A 27,433-nucleotide genomic window follows, 5' to 3' on the forward strand; every position below is an offset into this window, starting at 1 on the left:
AGTTCTCAGTTCCCGTAGCTGTGCACCTTTCCCTGCACAACTCCTGCTCTGTTCTGTTATCGTGGAAACGTGTAGTTGGAGACTGCTGTCTCTCAGGGGAGGATCAGACCTGGGGGAGAGTGTGTGACCGAGGGGCAGTGGCAGTGCGACATGCCTGGGCACCACAGGACAGGGCCAGCCCCACTGGCTACTGACTGCCTGGGCCAGCGGGGCTTGCTGAGGTACTATGTGGATCAGACAAGGGCCTCCCCGCCAACATCGGTAAAAGGAGAGCAAAAATATCTCAGAGGGGCCAGCCTGGTGGTGTAGTGATGAAGTTCACGTGCTCCGCTTCGGCAGCCCAGGGTTTGCAGGTTCGGATTCTGGGTGTGGACCAAGCACCACTAGTCAAGCCACACTGTGGTGGCATCCCACATAAAGTAGAGGAAGATGGGCATGGATGTTAGCTCAGGGCCAATCTTCCTCACACATGCACACACACAAATATCTCAGAGATGAGGCACCAGGAAGCCGCTGTGGCTGCTGTCAGCAGAGGAGGAATTTATCAACAGGACGCGGGCTAATGAGCAAACACCCTGGGAGCACGAACCCGACGACAGGCCACAGAGCTGGCCCTGACCCTGTGCCTGGCCCTCTGCTGGCCTCACTGCCGCCCCCAGTCCCTGGCCCTGGGCCAGGGCCCCAGTGCAGAAGGCCAGGCGGGGTGGGATCTGGATTTCCAGCCTCGAGGTGGGGGCGAGTGCTGCCTCTACCAGGACTCAGAAGGTCGGGTGCCCTGAACATGGGATGGAACTCAGATTCTGGGTGGTGTCCCCAGGGCGCAGCCCCTTGGGAGTGGGTGGTGGAGTAACCTTCCCAGATGCTTTGCTTCTCCCTGAACTGCAGCCTGAGCCGCATGTCAACGCCAGCATGACGTCGAGTATAGCACACAGTGGCAATACCTGTTGAGACACAATGTGAGGTCCCAGCGCCCCAGACTCCCCCGAAGGGAGCAGTCTCCACCTCGAGGTCACGTCACAGTGCAAACGGTGAGAGGTACAAGCACGCCCCTTTGCTGAATATAGGAGATGCTGCTGCCTGCTGAGCCCAGATCCTGTGGGGCAGACAGGCAGGCCACGTGGACAGCCCAGGGACTGCCATTCATGGGCATGGCCCCAGAGAACACAAGCCTAGGAGCCACTTGCTGCTCAGGAAGTGCACACACATCAAGAAGGAGGACCAAGGAAGTGTCTCCAGACAGGAGGACCCCTGACCCAAGACCTTCATGCTTTTTAAAATCTTTGTGTTTTGGTAGGATTCACATGACATAAAATCAACCATTAATCACTTTAAAGTGTGCAACTGACTTCTTAGGTGCCCTTTCTTCCGTTGGGAAGAAAGGCCCCAGGCCATGGTCCTCACATTTTAGCTCAGAATAAACTCACCCAAATTTTCATTTATAGATAGGTTATGGATTATTTTTGTCGACATTTCTTCGCATAGTCATGGCAGGATTTCAGAGAAACCCACTGGAGACCACCTGGCATCTACACTGAACCAGCATTCGGTACCAATAGGGGCCCATTGAGCCCCACAGATCACTGCATTCTTCAGGTGACCCCGAGAACTCCCAGAACTGAAGGATCTTAGACTATAACCTGGAGAATTTATTTATTGAAAGAGACATCAGGTAAAAGACTCTCTACAGCCCAGTTGAAAAGGACCCTACCAGGAGGGGAAGATGACAGCATCTGTCATAGACAGCTGTCCCAAGACTCCGGACCAGTGCTGTAAAAATAGCATACAAGAGGAGTGACGTCAGCAACATGGTGGAGTGAGCAGTTTTCTTTGTCTCTCCCCATTTAAACTACAAGTAATTGGACATTCATCAGCCAACAAAGGATATCCACACAGCATCTCAGGATGCCTCAGAGACCTGTGCTGCTATGCATTGGAAGGTGGATGGACTTGCCCCCAGGAGGAGGTGGAGATAGGTGAAAACTCACTGACACCCAGACAGCCTAGTACCTGCAATTGACTTTCTACCGGCTGTCACGCTCATAGCATTGCCACAGCACCAAGGGCGGGTGTGCACATGCATCAGCAGCGCGACGGTGGAATCAGGTGACTACAGCCCTACCTAAGCCCCCCACGATTGCTGCTTAGCCCAGTGGGAAAATCCACGGGCCCACAGCAGCCACAGGGAAAGCCTCTACTCAGCATTAGCGGAGAGGCCCCGCCCAGCATTCAGAACAGTGAGAGACCCTGGGGCAAAAGCAGCCTGGCTGGTGCAGCAACCCACCAGCTGCGGCTAACACACAAAGTCCTGCTGTGGCCCAGAGGGGCAAGGGAGACCCAAAGAGACTGTGTGAGTGGGCAGTGGCAAGTTGGAGCCCCAGTGAGTCTGCTCCGTGGACCAGGAAGAAAATCCATGGTCCCACAGCTGCTGCAGTGAAAGCCTCTGCTCAGCATTAGTGGAGAGGCTCCGCCCAGCAATCACAAGGCTGGAAGGCCCTGAGGCAGAAGTAGCACAGCTGGGTGAGCTAACCATAGACTGCAGTAGATACCCATAGCTGTGCAGTGGTCCGTAGTGGACAAGTGAGATCTTATGGGCCCTGACGGTGGCAGAGCTGCAAGTCTAAATGAACCTGCTCCTGGCCACTGTGAAAGGCCATAACACTGCTGCAGACCCTAAGGAGGGAGCGTGTCTAGGTGGTCTGTGACAGTAGGCACCAGCAATGGGAGGCCCCCTTGCGATTGTCCCCACAGCTGACCAGAGACCCCACAGTGCCACTGTGAGTACCTGGGGACCAGGTCCCCTGTCAGCAACAGCTGACAGGGATCCTGGTCAGTACACGTTACACAGCTGCCACCCCCCCTCCCCCACCCCAGTAGAAGCCAGTGGAAGCAGTAACTAAACTCTATCTCTATGCAGAGGCACAAATACACACCATCAAGCAGTATGAAAAAATATATTAAATCTCCAGAACAGAAGGAAAATGACGAGTACCCAGAAAACAATCCTGAAGAGGCTGAAATCTATAACCTAAATGACAATGAATTCAAAATAGTCATCATTAAAAAACTCAAAGAGTTAAAAGAGAATATAGATAGACAACTCAACGAGTTCAGGAGCTATGTCACAAAAGAGCTTGATACTATAAAGAAGAACCAATCAGAAATGTTGGAGATGAAGAACACAATGGAGGAGATTAAGAAAAATCTGGACTCTGTGAATAGTAGGGTCTATAATATGGAAGACAGAATTAGCAGTTTGGAGAATAGGAATATAGAAATGCTGCAGATAGAGGAGAGAGAGCTAAGACTAAAAAGAAATCAAGAAACTCTCTGAGAAATATCTGACTCAATTAGGAAATGCAACATAAGGATTATAGGTATCCCAGAGGGAGAAGAGAAGGAGATGGGGACAGAAAGCCTGTTCAAAGAAATGATGGCTGAGAACTTCCCAAACCTTGGGAGAGAAATGGAACTCCATGTGACAGAAGCTAATAGATCTCCAAACTTTATCAATGTAGAAAGACCAACCCCAAGACATATAGTAGTGAAGCTTGCAAAAGTCAACGACAAAGAGAAAATACTAAGGGCAGCAAGGCAGAAGAAAATAACCTACAAAGGAACCCCCATAAGGCTGTCAGCAGATTTCTCAGCAGATACCTTACAGGCTAGAAGACAGTGGAATGATATATTCAAAACTCTGGAGGACAAAAGCTTGCAGCCAAGAATACTCTATCCAGCGAAAATATCCTTCAAATATGATGGAGAAATAAAAACTTTCCCAGATAAACAAAAGTTAAGGGGGTTCATCGCCACAAGACCTCCCCTATAAGAAATGCCCACGAAGACCCTCATACCTGAAAAAACAAAAAAAGGAAAGGGGTTAGAATACCCAGAGTAAAGGAGATAAGTAGAAAGACAAAATCAGAAAGTTGCAGCTCTCCATCAGAACAGGTTAGCAAAGTCTAAGTATAACATTAAAGATAAAAGGAAGGGAAACACGAAGAATAAATATAATCTTGTCATTTTAACCACAAACTCACAACACAAGAAGGAAGAGAAGAAAAAATCTGACAATAACAACCTAGAAGGAGAAGAGGAAAGGGGTGGAGTGGCTTAATCTAAGGAAATAAGAGGCTATCAGAAAATGGACTATCTCATCGATGAGATGTTTTATACAAACCACATGGTAACCACTAAACAAATAGCAAGAATAAAGACACAAATTACAAATAAGAAGAAAGCCAATATAGACAACTACCTACCTGAATTGGTAGTCCAAAGATCATGGGACAAGAAACAAAGGAAATGCAAGGGAACCAGAAAACAAGTGATAAAATGGCAGCGTTAGCCCCCCACATTTCAATAATCACTCTAAATGTAAATGGATTGAACTCTCCAATCAAAAGGCCCAGAGTGGCAGGATGGATTAAAGGACAAGACCCAACAATATGCTGCCTCCAGGAAACACACCTCAGCCCCAAAGACAAACACAGACTCAGAGTGAAGGGATGGGAGACGATACTCCAAGCTAATGATGAACATAAGCAAGCAGATGTCGGTGCCGGCCCCCTGGCTGAGTGGTTAAGTTTGCGTGCTCTGCTGCAGTGGCCCAGGGTTTTGCCAGTTCAGATCCTGGGCGCAGCCATGGCACTGCTTGTCAGGCCACGTTGAGGTGGCGTCCCACATGCCACAACTAGAAGGACCTGCAACTAAGATATACAACTATGTACCAGGGGTATTTGAGGAGATATAGCAGAAAAAAAAAAGATTGGCAACAGTTGTTAGCTCAGGTGCCAATATTTACAAAAAAGCAGGTGTTGCCATACTTAGATCAGACAAAGTAGACTTCAAAGCAAAACAGATAAAGAGAGACAGAGAGGCAGTTTATAATGACAAAAGGAACACTCCACGAAGAAAACATAACACTTATAAATATATACGCACCCAACACAGGAGCACCAAAGTATGTAAAGCAACTATTAACAAAACTAAAAGGAGATATCAACAACAATACAATAATAGTAGGGACCTCAACACCACACTAACACCAATGGATAGATCATCCAGACAGGAAGTCAACAAGTAAATTATAGAATTAAATGAAAAACTTGACCAGATGGACTTAATAGATACGTATTGAACAGTCCATCCAAAAACAGCAGGTCACACATTCTTCTCAAGTACACATGGAACGTTCTCAAGGATAGACCATATCTTGGGAAACAAATCAAGCCTCAACAAATTCAAGAGGGTTGAAATAATATCAAGCATCTTTTCCGACCATAATGCTATGAAACTAGAAATCAACTACAAGAATAAAGCTGGGAAAGGAGCAAAAACGTGGACACTAAACAATATGCTACTGAACAAACAATGAATCATTGAAGAAACTAAAGAAGAAATCAAATATTATCTGGAGACAAATGAAAATGAAAACACGCATACTACCTCATTTGGAATGCAGCAAAAGTGGTCCTAAGAGGGAAATTCATTGCAACACAGGCTCACCTCAATAAACAAGAAAAATCTCAGATAAGCAATCTCAAGCGACACCTAACAGAATTTGAAAAAGAAACAAAGCCCTAAGTCAGTAGAAGGAAGGAAATAAGAAAAATTAGAGCAGAAATAAATGAAAGTGAAACAAAAAAGATAATAGAAAGGATCCATGAAACAAAGAGTTGGTTCTTTGAAAAGGTAAACAAAATTGACAAACCCTTAGCCAGCTCAGTAAGAAAAAAGAGAGAAGACTCAAATAAATAAAATTAGAAATGAGAGAGGAGAAATCACAATAGATACCACAGAAATACAAAAGATCATAAGAGAATACTATGAAAAACTATATACCAACAAATTGGACAACCTAGAAGAAATGGATAAATTCTTAGACTCTTACAACTTCCCAAAACTGAAGCAGGAAGAAATAGAGAATCTGAATAGACCGATCACGAGTAAAGAAATTGAAACAGTAATCAAAAACCTCCCCAAAAATAAAAGTCCAGGACCAGATGGCTTCTTTGGAGAATTCTAGCAAACATTCAAAGAAGATTTAATACCTATCCTTCTCAAACTATTCCAGAAAACTGAGGAAGATGGAGCACTCCCTAACACATTCTATGAAGTCAACATCACCCTGATCCCAAAACCAGACAAGGACAACACAAAGAAGTAAAACTACAGGCCAATATCACTGATGAACATAGATGCAAAAATCCTCAACAAAATTTTGCCAAACCGAATACAGCAATACGTTAAAAAGATTATACACTATGATCAAGTGGGATTTATACCAAGGACGCAGGGATGGTTCAACATCCGCAAGTCAATCAACGCAATACACTTCATTAACAAAATGAGAAACAGAAACCACATGATCATCTCAATAGATGCAGAGAAAGAATTCAACAAGATCCAACATCCATTTACGATAAAAACTCTCAATAAAATGGGTATAGAAGGAAAGTACCTCAACATAAGAAAGACCATATATGACAAACCTACAGCCAACATCATACTCAATGGGCAAAAACTGAAAGCCATCCCTCTGAGAACAGGAACAAGACAAGGGTGTCCACTCTCACCACTCTTATTCAACATAGCACTGGAGGTTTTGGCCAGAGCAATTCCACAAGGAAAAGAAATAAAAGGAACCCAAAGAGGCAGTGAAGAAGTGAAACTCTCACTGTTTGCAGATGACATGATCTTATATATAGAAAACCCCAAAGAATCCATTGGAAAACTATTAGAAATAATCAACAGCTACAGCAAAGTTGCAGGGTATAAAATCAACATGCATAAATCAGTAGCATTTGTATACTCTAACAACGAACTAACAGAAAAAGAACTCAAGAACACAATCCCATTCACAATCGCACCAAAAGAATAAAATAGCTTGGGGTAAATTTAACCAAGGAAGTGAAAGACCTATATGACGAAAACTAGAAGACTTTCCTGAAAGAAATTGATGACGACATAAAGAGATGGAAAGACATTCCATGTACATGGATTGGAAGAGTAAACATAGTTAAAATGTCCATACTACCTAAAGCAATCTACAGATTCAACACAATCCCAAAGAATTCCAATGACATTCTTTACAGAAATAGAACAAAGAATCCTAAAATTCATATGGGGCAACAAAAGACCCCGAATTGCTAAAGCAATCCTGAGAAAGAAGAACAAAGCCAGAGGCATCACAATCCCTGACTTCAAAGCATACTACAAAGCTACAGTAGTCAAAACAGCATGGTACTGGTACAAAAACAGGTGCACAGATCAATGAAACAGAACTGAAAGCCCAGAAATAAAACCACACATCTATGGACACCTAATCTTCGACAAAGGAGCGGAGGGCCTACAACGGAGAAAAGAAAGTCTCTTCAACAAATGTTGCTGGGAAAACCAGATAGCCACATGTAAAAGAATGAAAATTGACCATTCTTTTTCACCATTCACAAAAATAAACTGAAAATGGATCAAAGACCTAAAGATTAGACCTGAAACCAAAAGGCTTCTAGAAGAAAATGTAGGCAGTACACTCTTTGACATCAGTATCAAGAGGATCTTTTCCAACACCATGTCTTCTCAGACAAGGGAAACAATAGAAAGAATAAACACATGGGACCTCATCAAACTAAAGAGCTTCTTCAAGGCAAGGCAAAACAGGATTGAAACAAAAAGACAACCCACTAATTGGGAAAAAGTATTTACAAGTCATATATCTGACAAAGGGTTAATCTCCATAGCATATAAAGAACTCACACAGCTGAACAACAAAAAAATCAAACAACCGGATCAAAAAATGGGCAGGGGACATGAACAGACATTTCTCCAAAGAAGGTATACGGATGGCCAATAGACACATGAAAGGATGCTCATCATCAGTAATCATCAGGGAAGTGCAAATCAAAACTACACAAAGATATCACCTTACAACTGTTAGAATGGCAAAAAATAACCAAAACAAAAAGTGAGAAATCTTGGAGAGGATGTGGAGAAAAAGGAACCCTGATACGCTGCTGGTGGGAATGCAAACTGGTGCAGCCACTATGGAAAACAGTATGGCGATTTCTCAAAAGATTAAAAATAGGACTACCATACGACCCAGCTATTCCACTACTGGGTGTCTATCCAAAGAGCTTGAAGTCAGCAATTCCAAAAGTCCCATGCATCCCTATGTTCATTGCAGCATTATTTACAATAGCCAAGATGTGGAAGCAACCGAAGTGCCCATCAACAGATGATTGGATAAAGAAGATGTGGTATATATATACAATGGAATACTACTCAGCCATAAAAAAGTATAACATCGTCCCATTCACAAGAACATGGCTGGACCTTGAAGGTATTATGTTAAGTGAAATAAGCCAGACAGAGAAAGACAAACTCTGTATGACTTCACTCGTAGGTGGAAGTTAAACATGTAGACAAAGAGAACTGATTGCTGGTTACCAGGGGAAAGGGGGGTGGGGAATGGGCGCAAACGGGGAAGTGGTGCACCTACAATATGACTGACAATAATGTACAACTGAAATTTCACAAGGTTGTAAACTCTCATAATCTTAATAAAAAGTAAAAAAAAAAAGCATATAAAGTGTGCAACTGAGTGCATTTGGCACATTCACAATCTGTGCAACCACCACCTCTTTATCGAACTCCAGAGCATTCCCATCACCCCAAAGGGAAACCCGGTCCCCATCAGCAGCCACCCCCAGTACCTCCCCCAGCGCCTGGCAACCACTCTGTTTTTGGTCGTGCAGAATTCCCTCTTGTGGACACTTTGCAGAAGTGGAACCACGCACTACGTGGCCCTTTGTCCTGGCTTCTTTCACTCAGCACAAGGTTTTTGAGGTCCATCCACGTTGTCGTGTGTGTCAGTGTGGGCCTCGGGCCACAGACCCCACCAGGGCTCAGGCCACCCCTGGGGGTGCTGCAGCCGTGAGCCCAGGGCTTGGGCCGCCTCGCTGGGCCCTCTGCCCAAGGAAGCTGGCAAGATCCTGGCCAAGATCCACAGACACCTCTGGTGGCCGGAATAGCTGACCCAGGGGCCAGGTGATGGGGGCGACCCTCAGGGCCAGCCAGCAGGTGCCTCACACCACCGTGACAGTCGATTTGCTCGGGAGAGGGGACCAAAGGTTGTCCCAAGAGAGGCTGTCTGGACAGACAGTGCTGGATGACCAGAATCCCCCTCGCAGCTCTTTCTCCTGGAAGCGACCAAGACCAGTGAGGGTGTGTGCACGCACGTGAGCACGTGTGCGCTTGTGGACATGCTCGTGAGCATGCGAGGGTGTGTATGCATGCCTGTGAGCCCGAGTGTGAGAGCCCGCCTGCCCAACCTGCCCTGTGCTCCACCTATGCTCTCCTGTGTGGCCACCCCCGCCCCCCACCCGCCCTGACCTCCCTCGCCCACAGTGCAGACCCTTCCCGGGATGCGGCACCTTTCAGGACCTCGAATGTGAGCAAGAGAACTGCAAGGAGGCTAATTGTGATGGAAAGTCCTGGGCGCCCTAGAATTCAGGCACGTTGACCAGCCGCGTACGACGGAGTGCTATGCACTCCGTGAAGCCCTGTGGTGGGGCTGCGTGAGGGCGGAGCAACGCCACTGCAGTTAAGGGAACCGGTGGGCATAACGTGGGCCCGAGAGGCCGCCCGTGGTGCTTAAATCCCTGTGCGCACGTTCATGCAGAGCAGGTCCTGCTCGCCCCGCTGGGGGGTCAGTGGCTTTTATGTTCTCTCTTCTTCTCGTGTCTATTTCCTGATGTTTGTATGGTGAGCAGGCCCTGATTTGGGGACTTCTAAAGTCATTTTCAGGAAGCAAAGGCGTCCAAGAGGAAGGGTAATTTTCGAAGGCGTGAGTGGCTGAGGGCACCTGGCTCTGGCTCATTCGGGAGACCCCCACTACCTGCAGACTTGGGGTGCCCTGAGGTGGTGTGTCCTCCACCCCTTGGCCCCTGGTGGCCTCCTTCAGAGTCACCCAGGAGCTGCCTGGGGCCTGTTGGCCTTCAGGGGCACCAGTTGAGGTCATTGGCTCCAGCAAGCCCCCTGGAGTGCAGAGCCGAGCGGCCGCCCTGCACCACCCACAGGACGCACAGGTGCTTGTCTGGAGAAGCGTGTTCTGTGCAGGGGACAGAGGCGCCGTCAATCTTAAGTCACCAGAAAGCACTTTCAAGACCTGGAGAAACTCTTGACTGGCAGCTTGAGCAACGCATCTGCTGTGCTCAGGACCCGTGGCCTTGCCTGCGGAGAAGCACAGTCTTTCTCAGAGACACGTCCCTGTGGAGCTGACCATGCGTGGAGGGGCCCCTCTTTCTGAGGGGTGCCCTGCCTTTGTTCTAGTTGCCAGTGTTCATGGCTATGAGGTCTCCCGCGACCCATGGCCTCCACTGTGCGGTTGGCTAGGACCTTGGGGCCTGAGACCCTGGTCGGGCGGCCTGATTGTCTGCCCGGGTCTGTCTGGTGGCACGTTGTCCTGGCATATGATGGGCTCTGTGCTGTTGTCTTGCTGGACCCTGGGCAGGAGTAGCCTGGCCTGGGCAGCAGGTGGATGGCAGTGGCGGCAGTGTGGAGGCCGGCTGTCTGGTCGGTTGTGGGCCTCTTCAGCCTCCTGCCCTCTCGGACGTGGTTTCTGGGCAGACATCAGCACAGCGGAGCTATGTCCAGCGAGCTTGGGTCTGCCCACAGGCCGGTGCTGGCCTCTGGGGTCCCTGGGAGGCCGCCACCTGCCCACATCCTGGCAGCCCCACTCCCAGCCCCTTTATTCCCTGGGATCCCAGGAGGGCATCCCGGGCACCCATCTCCTTCTGCTCATCTTCGGTCAGCTAAGGTGTCCCGGATAAGTGTCCCTGTCATCCCGATGACACTTTGCTCCCTTGCGATCCTTCAGGAAGGCACTGCTGGGCCGAAGACACTGTGCAGGATGAGGAAATGGAAGCCCAGGTGAGCAGGAGGGCGAGGACAGTGGGCTGGATGGAGCGGGACTGACGAAGGCCAGGTGGCAGCCTCCACATCAGCCCCACCGGCCCTGCTGCCCACCCCGCAGAGACCCCTGGGTGCTGAGGAGGCGCCGGCAAGGCCACAATTTGTGGGGCACATGCCCTAACTCATGGAGGAGCTCCTTCACTCCAGCTGGCCCCAGGCCCTGCCCAGACTGACGGCTTCCCTTCGTGTGTGCATTGTACATCCGGCCCTGCCCAGACCTGACCGTTTCCCTACATCGTCTGCCTTGTACATCCGGCCCTGCCCAGACTGAGGGCCTCCCTTCGTCGTGTGCCTTGTACATCCGGCCCTGCCCAGACCTGACGGCTTCCCTACATCGTGTGCCTTGTACATCCGGCCCTGCCCAGACTGAGGGCTTCCCTTCGTCTTGTGCCTTGTACATCCGGCCCTGCCCAGACTGAGGGCCTCCCTTCGTCGTGTGCCTTGTACATCCGGCCCTGCCCAGACCTGACGGCTTCCCTATATCGTGTGCCTTGTACATCTGGCCCTGCCCAGACTGAGGGCTTCCCTTCGTCTTGTGCCTTGTACATCCGGCCCTGCCCAGACCTGACGGCTTCCCTACATCGTGTGCCTTGTACATCCAGCCCTGCCCAGACCTGACGGCTTCCCTACATTGTGTGCCTTGTACATCTGACCCTGCCCAGACCTGACCCTTTCCCTGCATCGTGTGTCTTGTACATCTGGGCCCAGCCCAGCTGCCAGTCGGGGCACACCTCTGGCCAATGCAGGCGCGAGGCATCCGGGCCACACACACACATTTCAGAGGAGACACAGCCAGCCGTCCGCTGCGGAGACTGCCCGGCTCAGGTGCTTCCCCAAGAAGGTGAGTGGGGCCTAGGGCGCGGGTGGACCACAGGAGCCACCTCTGCTGCCTGCCCTCCCCATCCTGCATTTGCGGGGCCTTCAGATGGGAGTCCTGGAATCCCACAGACAGGGACCAGAAATTTCTTCAGCTTAAGAATTGGGCCACGGAGGCGGGAAGTGGGGCAAGGGGAGGGGCTGTGAGCCACGGCAACCGACCGCAGTCCTCCCGAGAAAAGCCTACCCTGGCTCAGGGCCCCAATCGCCCACGGCGTTCCCATGTCCCCCACTCCCCCACTCCTCTCCTTTGCCGTGTCCCCCTCACGGCCGCCAAGGGGCCGCCGTGAGCCTGTCAGGCTTGGGCAGTGGTGTCTGTGCCACACGTCCCAGGTCTGACCCGGGCGCAGACGTCCCGGACAGGGCGTGTGAGTTTGGGCTCCTGTAGCCAACATGGCCGACAGGGTCAAGCATGACGAGGAAGGTTGGGCTCGACACTTGGGCGACCCGTGTGCAGTGGAAGCAGGGGTCAGGGAGGACGAAGAGCCGACCACCTTCTCACCGAGGAGCTACGGGAGGATGAGTTCTGGTCAAAACTCAGGACCGTGTAAAACGGACTGGGGTGCGGGGTGTGATGGGTGGTGTTGCCACCAGCCACCCTGTCAGAGGCCCCGACCCCTCCACACGGGGTCCGCAGGGTCTGTCTCAAACCCCCAGCCCCCCCTCCCCCAGCTGGCAGCAGGGAGGGGCCGGGGGCCACGCCCCTGGCTTTGTGAGACGCCTGGGGTTCTGTCCCTGCCGTGCCAACCAGGGGGGTCTGGCTCCCCCTCAGTTTGGCCTGAGACAAGCATCGGATTAGATTTAACCTGTGATAGATGAGAAGAAAGAGTGAGTTGTGGCTGCGAAGGAGGTAGGTTCTCCCCTTCTCACTCCTCCTTTGAGCGGGGAGCCAGCAGGAGGACCCCTGCTCGCTGTGCAGACAGTCCAGGACCCGGCGGAGCACAGCACAGTGGTTCTGACACCGTCAGGATCTCTCAGACAACGGCCTTCAGAAAACACTGTTTGCGCAGAGGCCACAGTGTGACAGACACGCAGACGGGGGCCCAGGTCAGCGTCCCCAGCCCACACGCAGGTCAGCCAGGATGCCTTGTTCCGAGGGAGGACGGGAGCAGCAGGAGGAGGGATGGGCGGGGGGTGCAGGGACAGCGACCACCCACGGAGTGGCCACAACCCCGGCCACCTGCCTCCATCCACAACCACAGGCCAGCTCAGCAGGTCTACCGCAGCTCCATGCGTGTCTGCCATGGTTGTGTTGGGGGCTCGGAGGCGACAGTGACCTCCTGGGATCACTCTGGCACCAACAGTCTCGTATCGGAGCACAGACCAGAGCCCTTAGGGGCAATGAAAACCAAGAGGCAGGAACCAAAATGGGGCAAATGGCGACCCAGGCAGCTGAGCCTCAAACAGGGCCCATTTCCTGAGCCCCGGGCTAGGAGTCAGCCCTATAGCAATGTCACAAACGTTCCCTTGCCTCGGATGGAATCCAGAAAGATTAATTACAACACTCTTGGAAGGAATAGACAAAGGGGTCCCGACTCAGACTTGGTGAGGGTGTCGGGGAGAACTTCCAGAGGAAGTGACACCGGGACAAAGGCCCGGAAGGCAGGAGGTGGCCGCTACCCAGGGGGAGGGGCAGAGGGTGGACGAGACTCCGGGCTGAGGAAATAGCGTGAAAAAGGTCGAGAAGTGAGAAATGAGTGCAGAAACCTGAAAGAGCGTGTGTACATCTGCTGTGTGTGTGTTGTGTGTCGTGTGGTGCTGTGTGTATATGTGTACATGTGTCGGGTGTGTGTGGTTTGTGTGTGTGTGTGGTGTGCATGTGTTCACGCGCAGCAGCAGTGTCACAGCCAGGCCGGGCGGGAAGGAGTGGGTTTCCCTGGCGCTCTCTGCTGGGGCCCCACCAGTGACACTGTGTGCCAGCGGGACTCCCGCTCAGCGAGTGGAGGGATGAGCGTCCCAGGTGCCTGTGGTCACTGCTGCCCAGCCCCGGATCCCCTCTCACCCCCACATGCTACTTGCTCAGCCGAGGGAAGCGAGAAGGGCGAGTCTGTGCCGTCATCGGATAGAAGGCGCGGTCTCACCCTCCAGGTGGGGAGGGGGCCAGGTGGAGTCCTGGTTCAGGTAGGAAGTGGTGTTTCCCCAAGTAGACGTCCCACGAATGGCAGATGATGTGGACAGAGTGGACGAGCTCTCACACCAGGCATGCTCTGACCACTTGCAGTGCACCCTGCCTGTTTGTGGGGGCTGTCGCCAGACAGGGAGGCTGTGGGGTGGGGGCTGGCATGGAGCCCACTTTAATTGTGCCATTTCACCCTGAAGGAAACAGGAAGTGCCACACTTGTCAATAGCCAGGTATTTGGTCCCAGTTTTTTTTAACTGATCCTGTCTCCCGAGAGATAAGAATCTGAACTAAAGAGCCGCCCTGATGGCCCCATGGTTAAAGTTCTCCGTGCTCTCAATGCTTCGGCGGCCGGGTTTGGTTCCAGGCGTGGAACCACACTGCTCGTCTGTCAGTAGCCATGCTGAGGTGGTGGCCCACGTAAAAGAACTAGAAGGACTTGCAACTAGCATGTAGAACCATGCACTGGGGCTTTGGGGAGGAAAAAAAAGAGGAAGATGGGCAACACATGTCAGCTCAGGGCCACTCTGTCCCTGCAAAAAAGAAAGGAATTGGGGACCAGCCCTGTGGCCAAGTGGTTAAGTTCGTGTGCTCCGCTTCAGCAGCCCAGGGTTTTGCTGGTTCGGATCCTGGGCATGGACATGGCACCGCTCATCAGGCTGTGTTGAGGCACCATCCCACATGCCACAACCAGAAGGACCCACAACCAGAATATACAACTATGTGCTGGGGGCCTTTGGGGAGAAGAAGAAGGGAAAAAGAAGATTGGCAAGAGGTGTCAGCTCAGGTGCCAATCTTTAAAAAAGAAAAGATGAAATTTGAACTAGAAAATACACGTTTTCCCTTTCACACATATTTCAACCTAGGTGAAAAGAATGCTCGGTGTTTGTTAATGGAGACGTCTGAGCAAAGACCGTGCTGACTGGGGACGGTGGGCTGAGGGTTTGGGAAGGGTGGGCTGAGGGTTGCACACACCTTGTGGCTGCGGGTCCAGCCTCACCTTCCCCAACCCTGTCTCTTCTCTTCCAGGTTCCCTTAGTCCTTGAGGAGCCCACAACTTCCCTGCACCCCCAGGACAGGGTCCAAAAGGTGCCGGACTTCAGCTGTGTCTGCCAGGTCCGACTCCCCATAAATTTGGGGTGAACGTGTGCCTCCCGCCCGTCGTCTTGTCCTCCCACTGCGTTGCTGCCGTCTGTGCCTCCCCACGGGTGTGCCTGCTGACACAGCACAAGCCGGCTCTGTCGTCAGCGGTCACTTCCACTCGACTTCCCTGTGGCTTTGATTTAGACGTGACATAGACTCATTTGCTCACCGCTGTGGTTTTACTTCATGCCTTCCCTGTTATGGGGGCAATTTTCAGATTTGAGGGAGTCAGTCTTTTCAGAAGAGATGAGTTGGTGCCCCTCGAGCCCTCATGCGTCCATGGCTTTCTCTCGGCTCTCACTTCAGGGAGAGTTTGGCTGGACCTATTTCAGGTTCCAAATACTCTCAGGACGGCCCTGGGTTTAAAATTTTGCAACATCTGATGCCATTACAACTTCCAGGTATCCCAGACTGTAGGCATCTCATTGTTTTTCCTTCCAGCGACAGTTGAGGACTTTGTATCCTAGAAGTTCGCGTGCCCACAGAGGCTGTATTCCTGTTTCGCGGTCCCGTCTGGCTCTGGGAGCGAGCCTCAGGTCTGGGGTCTGGAGTCTCCTGCAGCACAGACACATTGTCTTCACCTTTTCCTTTGTTTCTTCTCTCGCATCCTCTCCATTTTCCTCTTCTGGAAATCTTAACAGATATTGTGTCTCCAGCTTCTATTACTCCACATCACTTAAATTTTCGCTCATAATTTTCACTTCCCACCTCTCTGTTCTGAGACCTGTGATAATTCTTTGACTTGACCCTTCAGATCCCTGCGATTTGACTTCCGGCAATGTCCTTTCTTTTAGCTGGCTCTCCCATCCAAGTGTTGCTTTTATTTGGGAATCATGCTTTGATCCCTAGGACTGCCTTTCTGTGCTCCAGACCTCAGAACCTTGGTCTTGTCTTACAAGCGTGGTGTTCTCTCAGGTCCCGAGGAAGCTCGGGGCAACTGTGGCCCCATATCCACCTGGTGTCCCATCCAGAGAAACAGCAACAGCCAAGAGCAGTGGACAGCAGCTGCAGTCCAATCGTAGGAAAACTCCCACGGGAGTTCACAGCACACAAGAAAGTCTTGGGATAGTTTTCAACGTTTCTGTGTCTCCCCAGAGTAATGCATTTCCATCAACCACACTGTCTGTGCATTTTAGTCTGAAGGGACAGCACAGGCTCTGCACAAGGCCTAGCCTGGCGGAGTCCTGAACTCCTCAAGTCCCACCTTAAGTCCCTCTCTCTCACCCCTTTCCGGCCCCCTAAGTCTCCCCGACACCACGTCCCTGCCTTTGCTGGCGTCCCTGCCCCTTACTGGCCAGCAGTGGCCACGGTGCCCTCCCAGCCACTGCACCTGGGCAACACCAGGATGCTGCGGGGCCCGGAAGCCCTGTGGTCAGAGGTCCCCTCGTCCTGCAGAGGGAATGACAGAGAACTCTCTGGAAATGTAGTCTCTCGTCCTGTCCTTGAGCGAAAGTTGCAGGGAGGATCCTCAGGGAGGACGCCGGTGGGTAACAGCGTCACAGCACCACACCAAGTGCATTTCCAGCATCACCCTGGTCTCCCCAGGCACGAGGGCCTCTTTCAGATGCAGGTCCTCCTCCCACATCTGATGGGGTCTTCTCATGAGTCCCTAGACATTTATAAGCATGCCCCTGGACTCATCGCTGTCCCCAGACCACGAGAGACGGGTAGCTGCCCACACCAGGGGTCCTAGCAGGTGGCTGCCCCTCCCGGTCCCGCAGCCCTCTGGACCACGGACCCTCCAAGAGCTGTTTTCCACAGGCCATCATCACTGTGGCCTGGGCGAGCTCAACAGGCTTTCCTCTGATTACCCTGAGGGGGACTGTGCCCACTGCAGCCCCAGCCACAGCCACAGCCCCGGCAGCTGTGCTGCCAAAAGCGGTCCGGGGCGATGGCAGGCAGTGGGTTCCTGTCCCCCAGGGGTGGCCCCAGCCACGAGGGGCCGTGGCAGGAGGTCCGGGGCCTGCCACGCTCCTCTCCTCCCTCTTGCAGATGGGTTTCTGTACCAAGAAATGGAGACGGGTCATCCCAGAAGCCCCGGCCAAGGAGGGGAAGCAGATCCTAGTGCCTCGCCGGTCCAGAGTGAACGGCTGGTCGAAGCCCCTTCACTCCTTCCAGGCGGCGGCCTGGATCATGTTCCTGGTCTTGGCCTTCGCCAGCTTCTTCATCTTCATTCCCTTGCTGCCACAGGAGTGGAAGTACATCGCCTACATTGTATCCTTTCACTGGGGGACTGCGGCTTGGCCTGCCTGTTGTCTAAAGTGGGGAGGGGGCTCCTGAAGGACTCCCCCGCCGCAGCTGGCTCCCAGCCATGCTGTGCCTGCCTCGAAGGCCATGCTCTGCTGCTCCGTCCTCTACTCTGAGTCGCTCGCAAGCATAGTCTGCCCTGCCCTCCGACCCCAGCTCCCCACTCTTCACCCCAAACAGCCCCCTATCGTCAGGGTGCCCGAAACCCCACGTCCATCTTTGCAGCTGGCTGGGGTGGTGCCTGCACAGGAGAGTCTGCCCCCGACCCCGCCGTTGGTGCAGGGAGAGTGTGCTGGGTGGCGAGGGGCCCTGGGGGGAGGCAGCGAGACCCTACGGAAAGAAGGAGCTGCACACTTGGGCCACCGCAGGTTTCCCAGCCACGCACTACAGGGTCTATCTGTGTCGTCCAACAAATAATAGCGAGTTTGTTTTTTCTTTCTTTTTCAGGTGTACATCGTTATATTTCCATTTCTGTGTAGATCACATCATGTTCACCACCCAAAGACTAATTACCATCCGTCACCACACGCATGTGCCTCATCACCCCTTAGCCCTCCACCCTCCCCCCTTCCCCTCTGGTAACCACCAATCCCATCTCTGTCTCTGTGTGTTGGTTGTTGGTGCTGTTGTTTTATTTTATATTTATGAGTGAGGTCATATGGAATTTGACTTTCTCCCTCTGACTTATTTCACGTCACATAATACCCTCAAGGACCATCCATGTTGTTACAAATGGCCGGATTTCATCATTTCTTATGGCTGAGTATTATTCCACTGTGCATATGTACCACATCTTCTTTATCCATTTGTCCCTTATGGGCACCTAGGTTGTTTCCGAGTCTTGGCTGTTGTGAATAAAGCTGTGATGAACATAGGGGTGCATGTATCTTTATGCATTCGTGTTTTCAAGTTCTTTGGGAAAATACCCAGCAGTGGGATAGCTGGATCATATGGTAGATCTATTCATAATTTTATGAGCATACTCCACACTGCTTTCCATAGTGGCTGCACCAGTTTGCACTCCCACCAGCAGTGTACGAGGGTTCCCTTCTCTCCACATCCTCTCCAATACTTGTTTCCTATCTTGTTAATTATAGCCATTCTGACCAGAGTGAGGTGATACCTCATTGCAGTTTTGATTTGCATTTCCCTGATAGTTAATGATGTGAAATATCTTTTCGTGTGCCTGTTGGGCATCCGTATATCTTCTTTGGAGAAATGTCTGTTCAGATCTTTTGTCCAGTTTTTAATTGTGGTGTTGGTTTTTGTTGCTGAGACATATGAGTTCTTTGTATATTTTGGATATTAACCCCTTATCTGATATATGATTTGTAAGTATCTTCTCCCAACTTTTAGGCTGTCTTTTCATTTTGCTGATGGTTTCCTTTGCTGTGCAGAAGCTTTTTAGTTTGATGTAGTCCCGTTTGTTTATTTTTTCTATTGTTTCTCTTGCTCAGTCAGACAGGGTACTTGAAAATATGCTGCTAAGACCGATGTCGAGGAGTGTACTCCCTGTTTTCTTCTGGAAGTTTCATGGTTTCAGGTCTTACATTCAAGTCTGTCATCCATTTTGAGTTGATTTCTGTGCATGGTGTAAGACAGTGGTCTACTTTCATTCTTTTGCATGTGGCTGTCCAGTTTTCCCAACACCATTTATTGAAGAGACTCTCCTTTCTCCATCGTAGGCTCTTGGCTCCCTTGTCGCATATTAGCTGTCTATAGAAGTGTGGGTTTATTTCTGGGCTCTCGATTCTGTTCTGTGGATCTGTGTGTCTGTTTTTGTGCCAGTACCATGCTGTTTTGGTTACTATGGCTTTGCAGTATATTTCGAAATCAGGGAGTGTGATACCTCCAGCTTTGCTCTTTTTTCTCAGGAATCCTTTGGCTATTCGGGGTCTTCTCTTGTTCCAAATAAATTTTAGGATTCTTTGTTCTCTTTCTGTGAAAAATGTCATTGGAATTTTGATAGGGATTGCATTGAATCTGTAGATTGCTTTAGGAAGTATGGACATTTTAATTATGTTAATTCTTCCAATCCGAGAGCAGAGAATATCTTTCCATTTCTTTGTGTCTTCTTCAGTTGCTTTCAACAATGTTTTATAGTCTTCAGTGAATGGGTTTTTCACCTCTCTGGTTAAATTTATTCCTACGTATTTTATTCTCTTTGTTGCAATCGCAAATGGGATTGTATTCTTCTTTTCTTTTTCTGCTACTTCATTCTTAGTGTATAGAAACACAACTGATTTTTGTATGTTGATTTTGTATCCTGCGACTTGACTGTATTCATTTATTATTTCTAAAAAGTTTTTGGTGGATTCTTTAGGCTTTTCTCTATATAAAATCATGTCATCTGCAAATAGTGACAGTTTCACGTCTTCTTTGCCAGTATGGATCCCTTTTATTTCTTTTTCTTGCCTGATTGCTCTGGCTAGGACTTCCAATACTATGTTAAATAAGGCTGGTGACAGTGGGCATCCTTGTCTGGTTCCTGTTCTTAGAGGGATAGCTTTCAGGTTTTCTCTATTGAGAATGATATTGGCTGTGGGTTTGTCATATATGGCCTTTATTATCTTGAGGTGCTTTCCTTGTATCTCCATTTTATTCAGAGTTTTCATCGTAAATGGATGTTGGATCTTGTCAAATGTTTTCTGCATCAATTGAGACGATCACGTGATTTTTATTCTTCATTTTGTTAATGTGGTGTATCACGATTGATTTGCAGATGTTGAACCATCCCTGCATCCCTGGAATAAATCCCACTTGATCATGATGTATGATCTTTTTAATGTATTATTGTATTCGATTTGCTAGTATTTTGGTGAGGACTTTTGCATCTATGTTCACTAGTGATACTGGCTGGTAATTTTCGTTTTTTGTGTTGTCCTTGTCTGGTTTTCATATCAGGGTGATGTTGGCCTCATAGAATGAGGTAGGAAGCGTACCCTGTTCAACTTTTTGGAAGAGTTTGAGAGGGATAGGTATTAAGTCTCAGTTGAACGTTTGGTAGAATTCTCCGGGGAAGCTGTCTGGTCCTGGACCTTTATTTTGGGGGAGGTTTTTGATTACTGTTTCGATCTCCTTACTGATGATTGGTCTATTCAAACAGAATTCTGAGTTTTAATGAGGAAGGACTTTAAAAGAATGCTAAAGCGTTTCTGATGGACAGCTCGAGTTTGCTCCCCACGCACCTCTGTCAAGTGCGTGCCATGGAGCCCTGTTCCCCACAGACAGAGCTTTCCAGGTCAACTCTCACACAGCTCACGTGTGGGGTTTCACATTTGGGATCCTCCTTGGGTGGCTGTGCTCTGTGTTGCACCCCAGAAGATGTCTGCTTTGAGTTCTTGGCGGTGTGCATCAGGGTGGTGTGTGGCTCTGTGTCATGCCTGGCTGACCCTGGGTCCATGGCACCTGATGAGGACACCTCGGGCCCCACCCCCAGGGTCACCCAACGTTCGAGCTGGAGGACAAGGCAGGGCTGGGGTGAAGTGGGCACAGGACCACGTTTCTCAAAGGAGGATGTTTACACCTGGGTCGAGCCTTCCTCTCAGTAAGGAAACAGTCCACACTGCCCGTCTCTTTGCCTAGGCCACCCCACAAGGTCCCTGGCTGAGTAAAGCAGACCCAGGTGTGTGTAATTGGGCGGGAGGGAGGGTGCATGGAGGACCCAAGCTGTCTCTCGGCCTCAGTCACTTGCCCCAGACGCTTTGCTATGGTGTCTTTCAGCTTCAGAAAAGCAGAGGGAACAGGAGGATGGACCTCAAGGACGAGTCTCCAGCTTTAACGGTTAAGATTTTGCCAATCTTGTTTCATCTCACACACACACATACACTGGAGTATCCTGAAAAATCCCAGACGACATGAAATTTCACTGCAAGTGCCCCAGTCTGCCTCTGACAAGGGCTTTTATCTCCGTAGCCACAGTTCTGTTATCTCACCTAAAAATCACGTCGTAAGTTACCACTTACTCCTTAACATCAAGATGGGTGTTTCCCAGATTTTCTGAAGAAGCCCTTTCGCAGATGCCTGGGCCCCACTGGGACCCCACAAGGCCCCCACCTGGCATGAGGTCGCTGTGCCCTGAAGTCTCCCTGACCCCAGGAAGCTGCCCGGGCCCTTTGCTCGGTGGGAGGAACCAGGGCATCTTCTTGTGGAATGACTCCTCACTCTGGATTGGCTCATTTTGTCCCTCAAGGTGCTAGAGATTTTTCTGCGGTAGATTTTCAGTAATCAATTTCTTTAACAGAAATAGAACTGTTCAGCTTTTCTGTCTCATCTTGTGTCTGTGTCGGTAAGTTGTATTTTTCAAGAAACTTGAGAATTTCATCTAAATTGTCAGATTTCTTGGGATAAAGCTGTTCGCACGATTTCCTTTTATCCTTTCAGTGTCTGTTGGGCCCGTAGCGATGTGTCCTCACTTGTCCTTACTGGCGATGAGTGTCCTCTCCCTCCGTCAGTCTTCCTAGCTTTGTCACTTTTGTTAATTGTTCAAAGAATCAACTTTTGGGCTTATTAATTTTCTCTTTTTTAAATTTCTACTTTTATTTTTACTATTTGCTCCTTTGAATTTGCCTCGGGTTTACTTTGCTCTTCTTTTTCTACCTTCTTAAGGTGGAAACTTAGGTCATTGATTTTAGACGTCGTTTCTTTTTGGTATATTTGAAGCTCTAAATTTCCCTCTAAGCACATGCACACACAGACACACAGATGTGCAGACACGTGACACCCACACAGACGCACAGACGCACAGACGCACAGATGCACAGATGCACAGACGCAGAGGAGGAAGGCTTTCTCCTCCACTCATGTCCTCTCTGGCCTAGAGATGAAGGGCGGCTCCCGGGGAGTTGCGTTCAGTCTCCGAGTGTGGGGGTGCCCCGTGCAGCTGTGGTTCCTCTGACCCGGCCCACCTGTCTGCAGGTCTGCAGGGCGCTGGGTCCAGCTGGTTGAGCAGGGCATTCTTGCCAGGGGTCCCAGGGAGTGGTTTTAGGGAGAGACACCAATTTATGGCGGCCCCTCTTCAGCCATTCATTTCAATGCTTTCTTGGTTGGTCCCTCTTGGGACAACCTCTCTTTGGCAGTGGCGGCTGAGCCTATGAGTGCCGGCCCCGAGATGGCAGAGGGCAGGGAAGGAGGCCAGAGAGAGAGCCTGCTGGGCCGCCAGGCGCAGCAGCACAGGCCACAGAGGAGGGCTGCACGCCCTGCCCCAGCCTCACCCCCCCCAACCCAAGATGAGGCCTTTGCTGAGAGAACGAGCCACGTCACCTGAGTGGGTTCCCAGCCAGGCGGGTCCGAACCCGGCCTGGCCAGGTGGGCAGGTGCTGGGGACCTGGACATACACGTGGCTGTGACTCCAGCACCCTCTGTGGAGGGGCTGGAAGGCGCAGCTGCCATGCCCCCTCGTTGCGGCCACACGGCACCGCCAGCCTCATCCCTCCCTCACGCTCAGGTGACAGCTCTTGGGTCTGAGTGGGCTGTCTCTGCCCGTCCCGACCCGTGCTCTCTGGGCCACCGCCACACAGACCCTGCTGGTGAGCTTCTGCGTCCACCGTGGCCTGGCGTCCGAACCCTCTGCCTCCAGCCCCGTTTTCCCCAGTTCCATGCAGCCTCTGATGGCACCGGCCTCCCCCATCTCCAGGGCCCTGAAAATGTCTGATCCACCAGAGCTGAGCAGCAGTCCCACCGGCGTGTGCCCTGAGCACGGCCACCCCTCCTCTGAGCCTCCTGTCCTGCGTCGGGGGCGAGGCAGCGTTCCCGAAGCCTTGGTCACAGGCCCCCATCACCCCACATAACTCGAGTCTTGTCACAGCCGAGATGAGCAGTAATTGTACAGACTCATGGGCAGCCCATCTCAAAATTGCTCCAGTGGTCTCACAAACATGCTTTATGTTTTGTTTTTTTTTTTAAGTTTGGCACCTGAGCTAACAACTGTGGCCAATCTTTTTTTTTTTTTTCTGCTTTATCTCCCCAAATCCCCCCTGGTACATAGTTGTATATCTTAGTTGCAGGTCCTTCTAGTTATGGCATGTGAGACACCACCTCAACGTGGCCCGACAAGTGGTGCCATGTCCGCACCCAGGATCCGAACCCTGGGCCGCTGCAGCGGAGCCCGCGAACTTAGCCACTCGGCCACGGGGCCGGCCCCCATGCTTTATGTTTTTTTAACCCAGGATCTGGTCAAGGTTCATGCTTTGCATTTGGCGATGGGGTCTTAGGTCCCTCTGGCCCAGCACAGCACCCACCTGCCTTCGGGTGGGCAGCTGTTGTGGTTTTCTCAGCCACAGCGTCTTGCCCTGTGGTCTGGCCCCCACTGGGAGGCTGCTCCTTGGGGAGGGGAGCCAGGTACCCCCCTACAGTCAGGAGCAGTCTGCAGGTAGACTGTGGGGCCGTGGGTGCCCCGTTTTCCCTTGTCCGAATTGCAGTTTCACTGGGGCTTGTAAAATGGTGGAAAATTTCCTGATTTCGCCTCCTCCTCGCTCAGCTCGCTCCCCCATCCCTCTCTCCTTAGCAGCACCATGGAGCTGTGGGGTATGAGTTCTCCCGGCTGCTGTAACAAGTCCCACAGATGGAGCGGCTTAAACAGAGAAATTTATTCTCTCTCAGTTCTGGGGCCAGAAATCCGAGATCATGGTGTGGGCAGGGCCACGCTCCCTGCAGGCTCTGGGGGAGGGTCTCTTCCAGGCCCTTCTCCCAGCTCTGGTGGCTCCAGGTGGCTCCACATCCCTTGGCGTTAGATGCCGCCGCCTCTGTGTCCTCACACAGTCGTCCCTCTGTGCGTGTCTGTGTCCTGACGGCCTCTGAGAGCACACCAGTCCTATGGGATCAGGACTCACCCTCATGACTTGACTTGATCACCCCCGAAGACCCTATTTCCAAACAAGGTCGCACTCACAGGTCCTGGGGGTTGGGACTTCAACGTCTTTTGGGGACACGGTTCAGCCCCTAACTGTGGGTTTTGCTTATGTGCTGGGTTATAATCTATTATCTTCATTCTCTTTTGACCCATAATTTAGCCCCATCTTGGCCGTCAGGGTCTCTCTGAGCTGGCCCCGTGTTCTCTGTCCAGGGGTCACTCTGAGCTCTTACCTGCTTTCTGGCACAGCCAGAGCTCGGGAGCCCAGGCTCGCCTGCACTGGACCCGCCATTTCTTCTGGGGGCCTTGGCTGCTGGCTGTCCCCTGCCCCTGGGTGGCTCAATGCCCAGTGTGTGTTGCCCCTCCTGCTCATCCCAAGTGGTGGACACAGGACAGCTTCCCTGGCTGTCCAGGGCTCAGGCTGCCTTTGAGACAAACTTTCCTGCCTAGCGTCCTGCTGCCCGGCACCCCCTGGTCCCTCAGTGATGTCCCTCGGGCCCCAGGCAGCTGCACTCGGGTGCTATGCTCTGGCCACTGGAGGGGGCCAGCATCATTCGGCGCCTGTAGGGACTGGGCTGGCGAGGAAGTGACCTCCGCCCACACCATGGCCCTGGGAAGGTCGGGGCCCAGGGTCGGGGCGGCATTCGGCAGGCCCAGGGGAAACCACGGAGAAGCAGCACAGGTGGACCCCGTGCGTGCAGAGGTCAGCGTCCCCGCAAGTCAGCGCTCCCCTCCGCGTCACCTGGCTGGCTCAGCTGTCTGATCCGCAGGGTCCATGGTGTGGAAGGGCCTGGAATCTGGTGGGACTTGGTTTACTCTGGAGACCCTGTGTTATGGCCTGAGGCAAAATGAGCCTGGCAAGGCTCGGGATCCCAGAAGCTCAGATCCCTGCAGGAAGCTGCTCTCCCTCAGAGCTGGAGCTCAGCTCTGCCTTGACTCTGGGAAGGGCAGGGGTGGGGGTGGGGGCCCAGATGGCAGGGAGGTTAGCAGCACAGGGCGGGTGGAGCTGGCGCCACGCTGTTTATTTACTAAACACAGATTGTTGCTAGGGACGGAGGGCCAGGCCTTCTCAGGGCAGCTCCCCCGGAACTCCGAGGGCAGGCAGCCTCCCGCCTTGTAGCAAAGTGAGACCTCAACCATCCTTCTCTTTTTCTTATTCGCTTGGCCCTGAGGCTCCAAATCCCATGTGAAAGTGAAAGTGGGAGCTTGAGGGTGTGACATGCACTCCGCCACCCTCTCCACGCTGGGGGTTCAGCCTACAACGGTCACCGAGCATGTGATGGATGTGGTGACGGGCCAGGTCATCTTGGGCAGGACGCAGCCCACATCATCCCCGTGGTGACCGGGTGTCACCCGGTGCCGAGCTGCGCTGGGTCAGACAGGCGGGCTGGGTCCTCTTCCATGCGCTGGACGGCGGGCTCGTGTTCGTTCTTGCTCTGGACAGCTTCATGTCTGGGGGCTGTGGGCAGCTTCACCAGCCACGTCTAGGTGGGACCCTGCCCTCAGATCTTCCCCAGGAAGCCACGCCTCTCTTTCGGGGGACGTGTTCAGGGCAATGGCCTGGCCTGCGCACCTGCAGGTTGGGACGGCTCGGGAAACTGACCACAGGTAGCTCTGCGGGGCAGGCCGGGCCGGGCCAGGTCAGGCACCCTGGGCACCTCCGCTTGGAAGTTGAGGGTCTGAGTGCAGGCCACGCTGTCCCCATGCTGTTTCCCTGGCAGTGGTCTTGTGTGCGAGCTGGGTGTAGACGTGGGGGCAAAGGGCTTGTAGGACATGCCTCTGTCCTGGGCTCACCTGCCACCCCGCTCACCCTCCTGGCCACCCACCCGCTTGCCAGTTTCTGACGAGGGCAGTTCTGCTCCAGCCCCAGAGGAAGGGGCCACACCTGGGCCACAGCGCGGCTTCCTGCCACATCTCATTGTCTTCGCCTATCACTGCCTGTGTCCTACGGCTCAGGACGTGCTCTTGTTGCCCCGGCAACCACACAAACAGTGCGGCCAGTGCCTCGGGCTTCAGGGAGCGGGTGCAGGGGCCAGCATGCCAGGGCCATGTTGTGTCACCGGCTGTGACAGTGAGGCCTAGCCAGCCGCTGACCGCCTGCCCGCTGCCTCACCCCCGTAGAGGAGAATGGCCTCCATCTGCTCGACAGCAGAGCAGGGGGCTCAGGCCTCACCCCTGCCCTTCAGGACCCGGCGGCTGTGGGAAGGACCTTGGCGTCGCTGAGGGGTCTGGTCAGTCCTGTCTCCTGTGTCGGTCCCGAGGGCCCAGCTGGTTCTCGGCCGTCTCCTCATACCCGCTTTCCAGCTCCTCCTGCTCATGCACCTGCCTGCCCTTGGCCTGGGCACCAGCTTCCCAGTCGGACTGTCTAGCCCCCCAGCTTGCTCTCACACCTTATGGTCATGTCTGCGTCCCGGGCTGGGCCGGACCCTATCCCCTCCGTGCTCACACCTGGCACGCAGGGCCCTGAGTCGGCACTCGGCGCCTGGAGGCCAAAGATGTGGGAGGGACCAGCAGCTTTGGCCAGAACCAGCCTCTACTCGGGCCTGTCGCGCGTCATGCGTGTTTCTCACGGGAGTGTCGTTGGGGCACGCACATACACCCAAGCCCCAGAGTCCCCAGGGTGGCTCCACACTGAGACCCTGAACCGTGACAGCAGTGCAGCCTGAGAAGGGCCTCCAAGAAGGGGCTTCCCTCCTGACTGAGCCGCGACCCCCCCTCCCTGCTGAGAGCCTGCCAACTGTTAGCGTTGCCACAGAGCCTTGCATGGGGTGGGTGGCGAGCCAGCCTTCGCCTCCCGCCTCTGCCTCCCAGGAACAGCGAAGGAGACCCTGCAGGTGGGCGTCATTTCCCAGCCACGCCCAGGCTGCCCTCTGTCCTCTGCAGACAGGCCTGCAAACCCTGAACCCTCCAGGCTCAGAACTCTTCTAGGAATCAGGGCAGGGCTGGTGGGGAGGCGTGGCCCCTGCTGTTTGGTTTCCATGGGGATGGTGTGTTGATCCCCGATCCCCCGGGAGAGGAGGCAGAGAGGGTGGGATCTGAGGCCTCAGCTTTACCCGCAGAGCCCTGGAGGGAGTGGGAGCTGGAGAGAGCCTGAGGGGTCTTGGGGGCCGGAGTGGAGAGACAGAGAGAGCATGCGCCCGCTCCACAGAGGCTCCTTGGCTCCCTTCCTCCTGTCTTCCTTTCTTGATGACCCACTTTCTTTCTAACCCCACGCATGTGCTTGGAGC

At 52.4% G+C, this 27,433-nt stretch overlaps 1 protein-coding gene across 4 annotated transcripts in view; it reads left to right on the plus strand.

Annotated features, from left to right (window-relative positions):
• The first annotated feature begins 10 nt into the window (after positions 1 to 10).
• Positions 11 to 27,433, plus strand: part of LOC106835877 (palmitoyltransferase ZDHHC11) — a 73,921-nt gene continuing 46,498 nt past the window's right edge. For 3 of the 4 annotated variants that reach the window (XM_070519906.1, XM_070519904.1, XM_070519905.1), the window contains exons 1-4: positions 11 to 10,929; positions 11,680 to 11,812; positions 14,996 to 15,082; positions 17,102 to 17,323. In XM_070519906.1, the coding sequence (XP_070376007.1) occupies positions 10,538 to 10,929; positions 11,680 to 11,812; positions 14,996 to 15,082; positions 17,102 to 17,323 (834 nt within the window). In that variant the 5' untranslated portion in view covers positions 11 to 10,537. The remainder of the gene's footprint in view (positions 10,930 to 11,679; positions 11,813 to 14,995; positions 15,083 to 17,101; positions 17,324 to 27,433) is intronic. The other variant, XM_070519907.1, reaches the window with a different exon arrangement.

Source organism: Equus asinus, chromosome 10 (genome assembly GCF_041296235.1).
Source record: "Equus asinus isolate D_3611 breed Donkey chromosome 10, EquAss-T2T_v2, whole genome shotgun sequence".
In the NCBI taxonomy this organism is placed as follows: domain Eukaryota; kingdom Metazoa; phylum Chordata; class Mammalia; order Perissodactyla; family Equidae; genus Equus; species Equus asinus.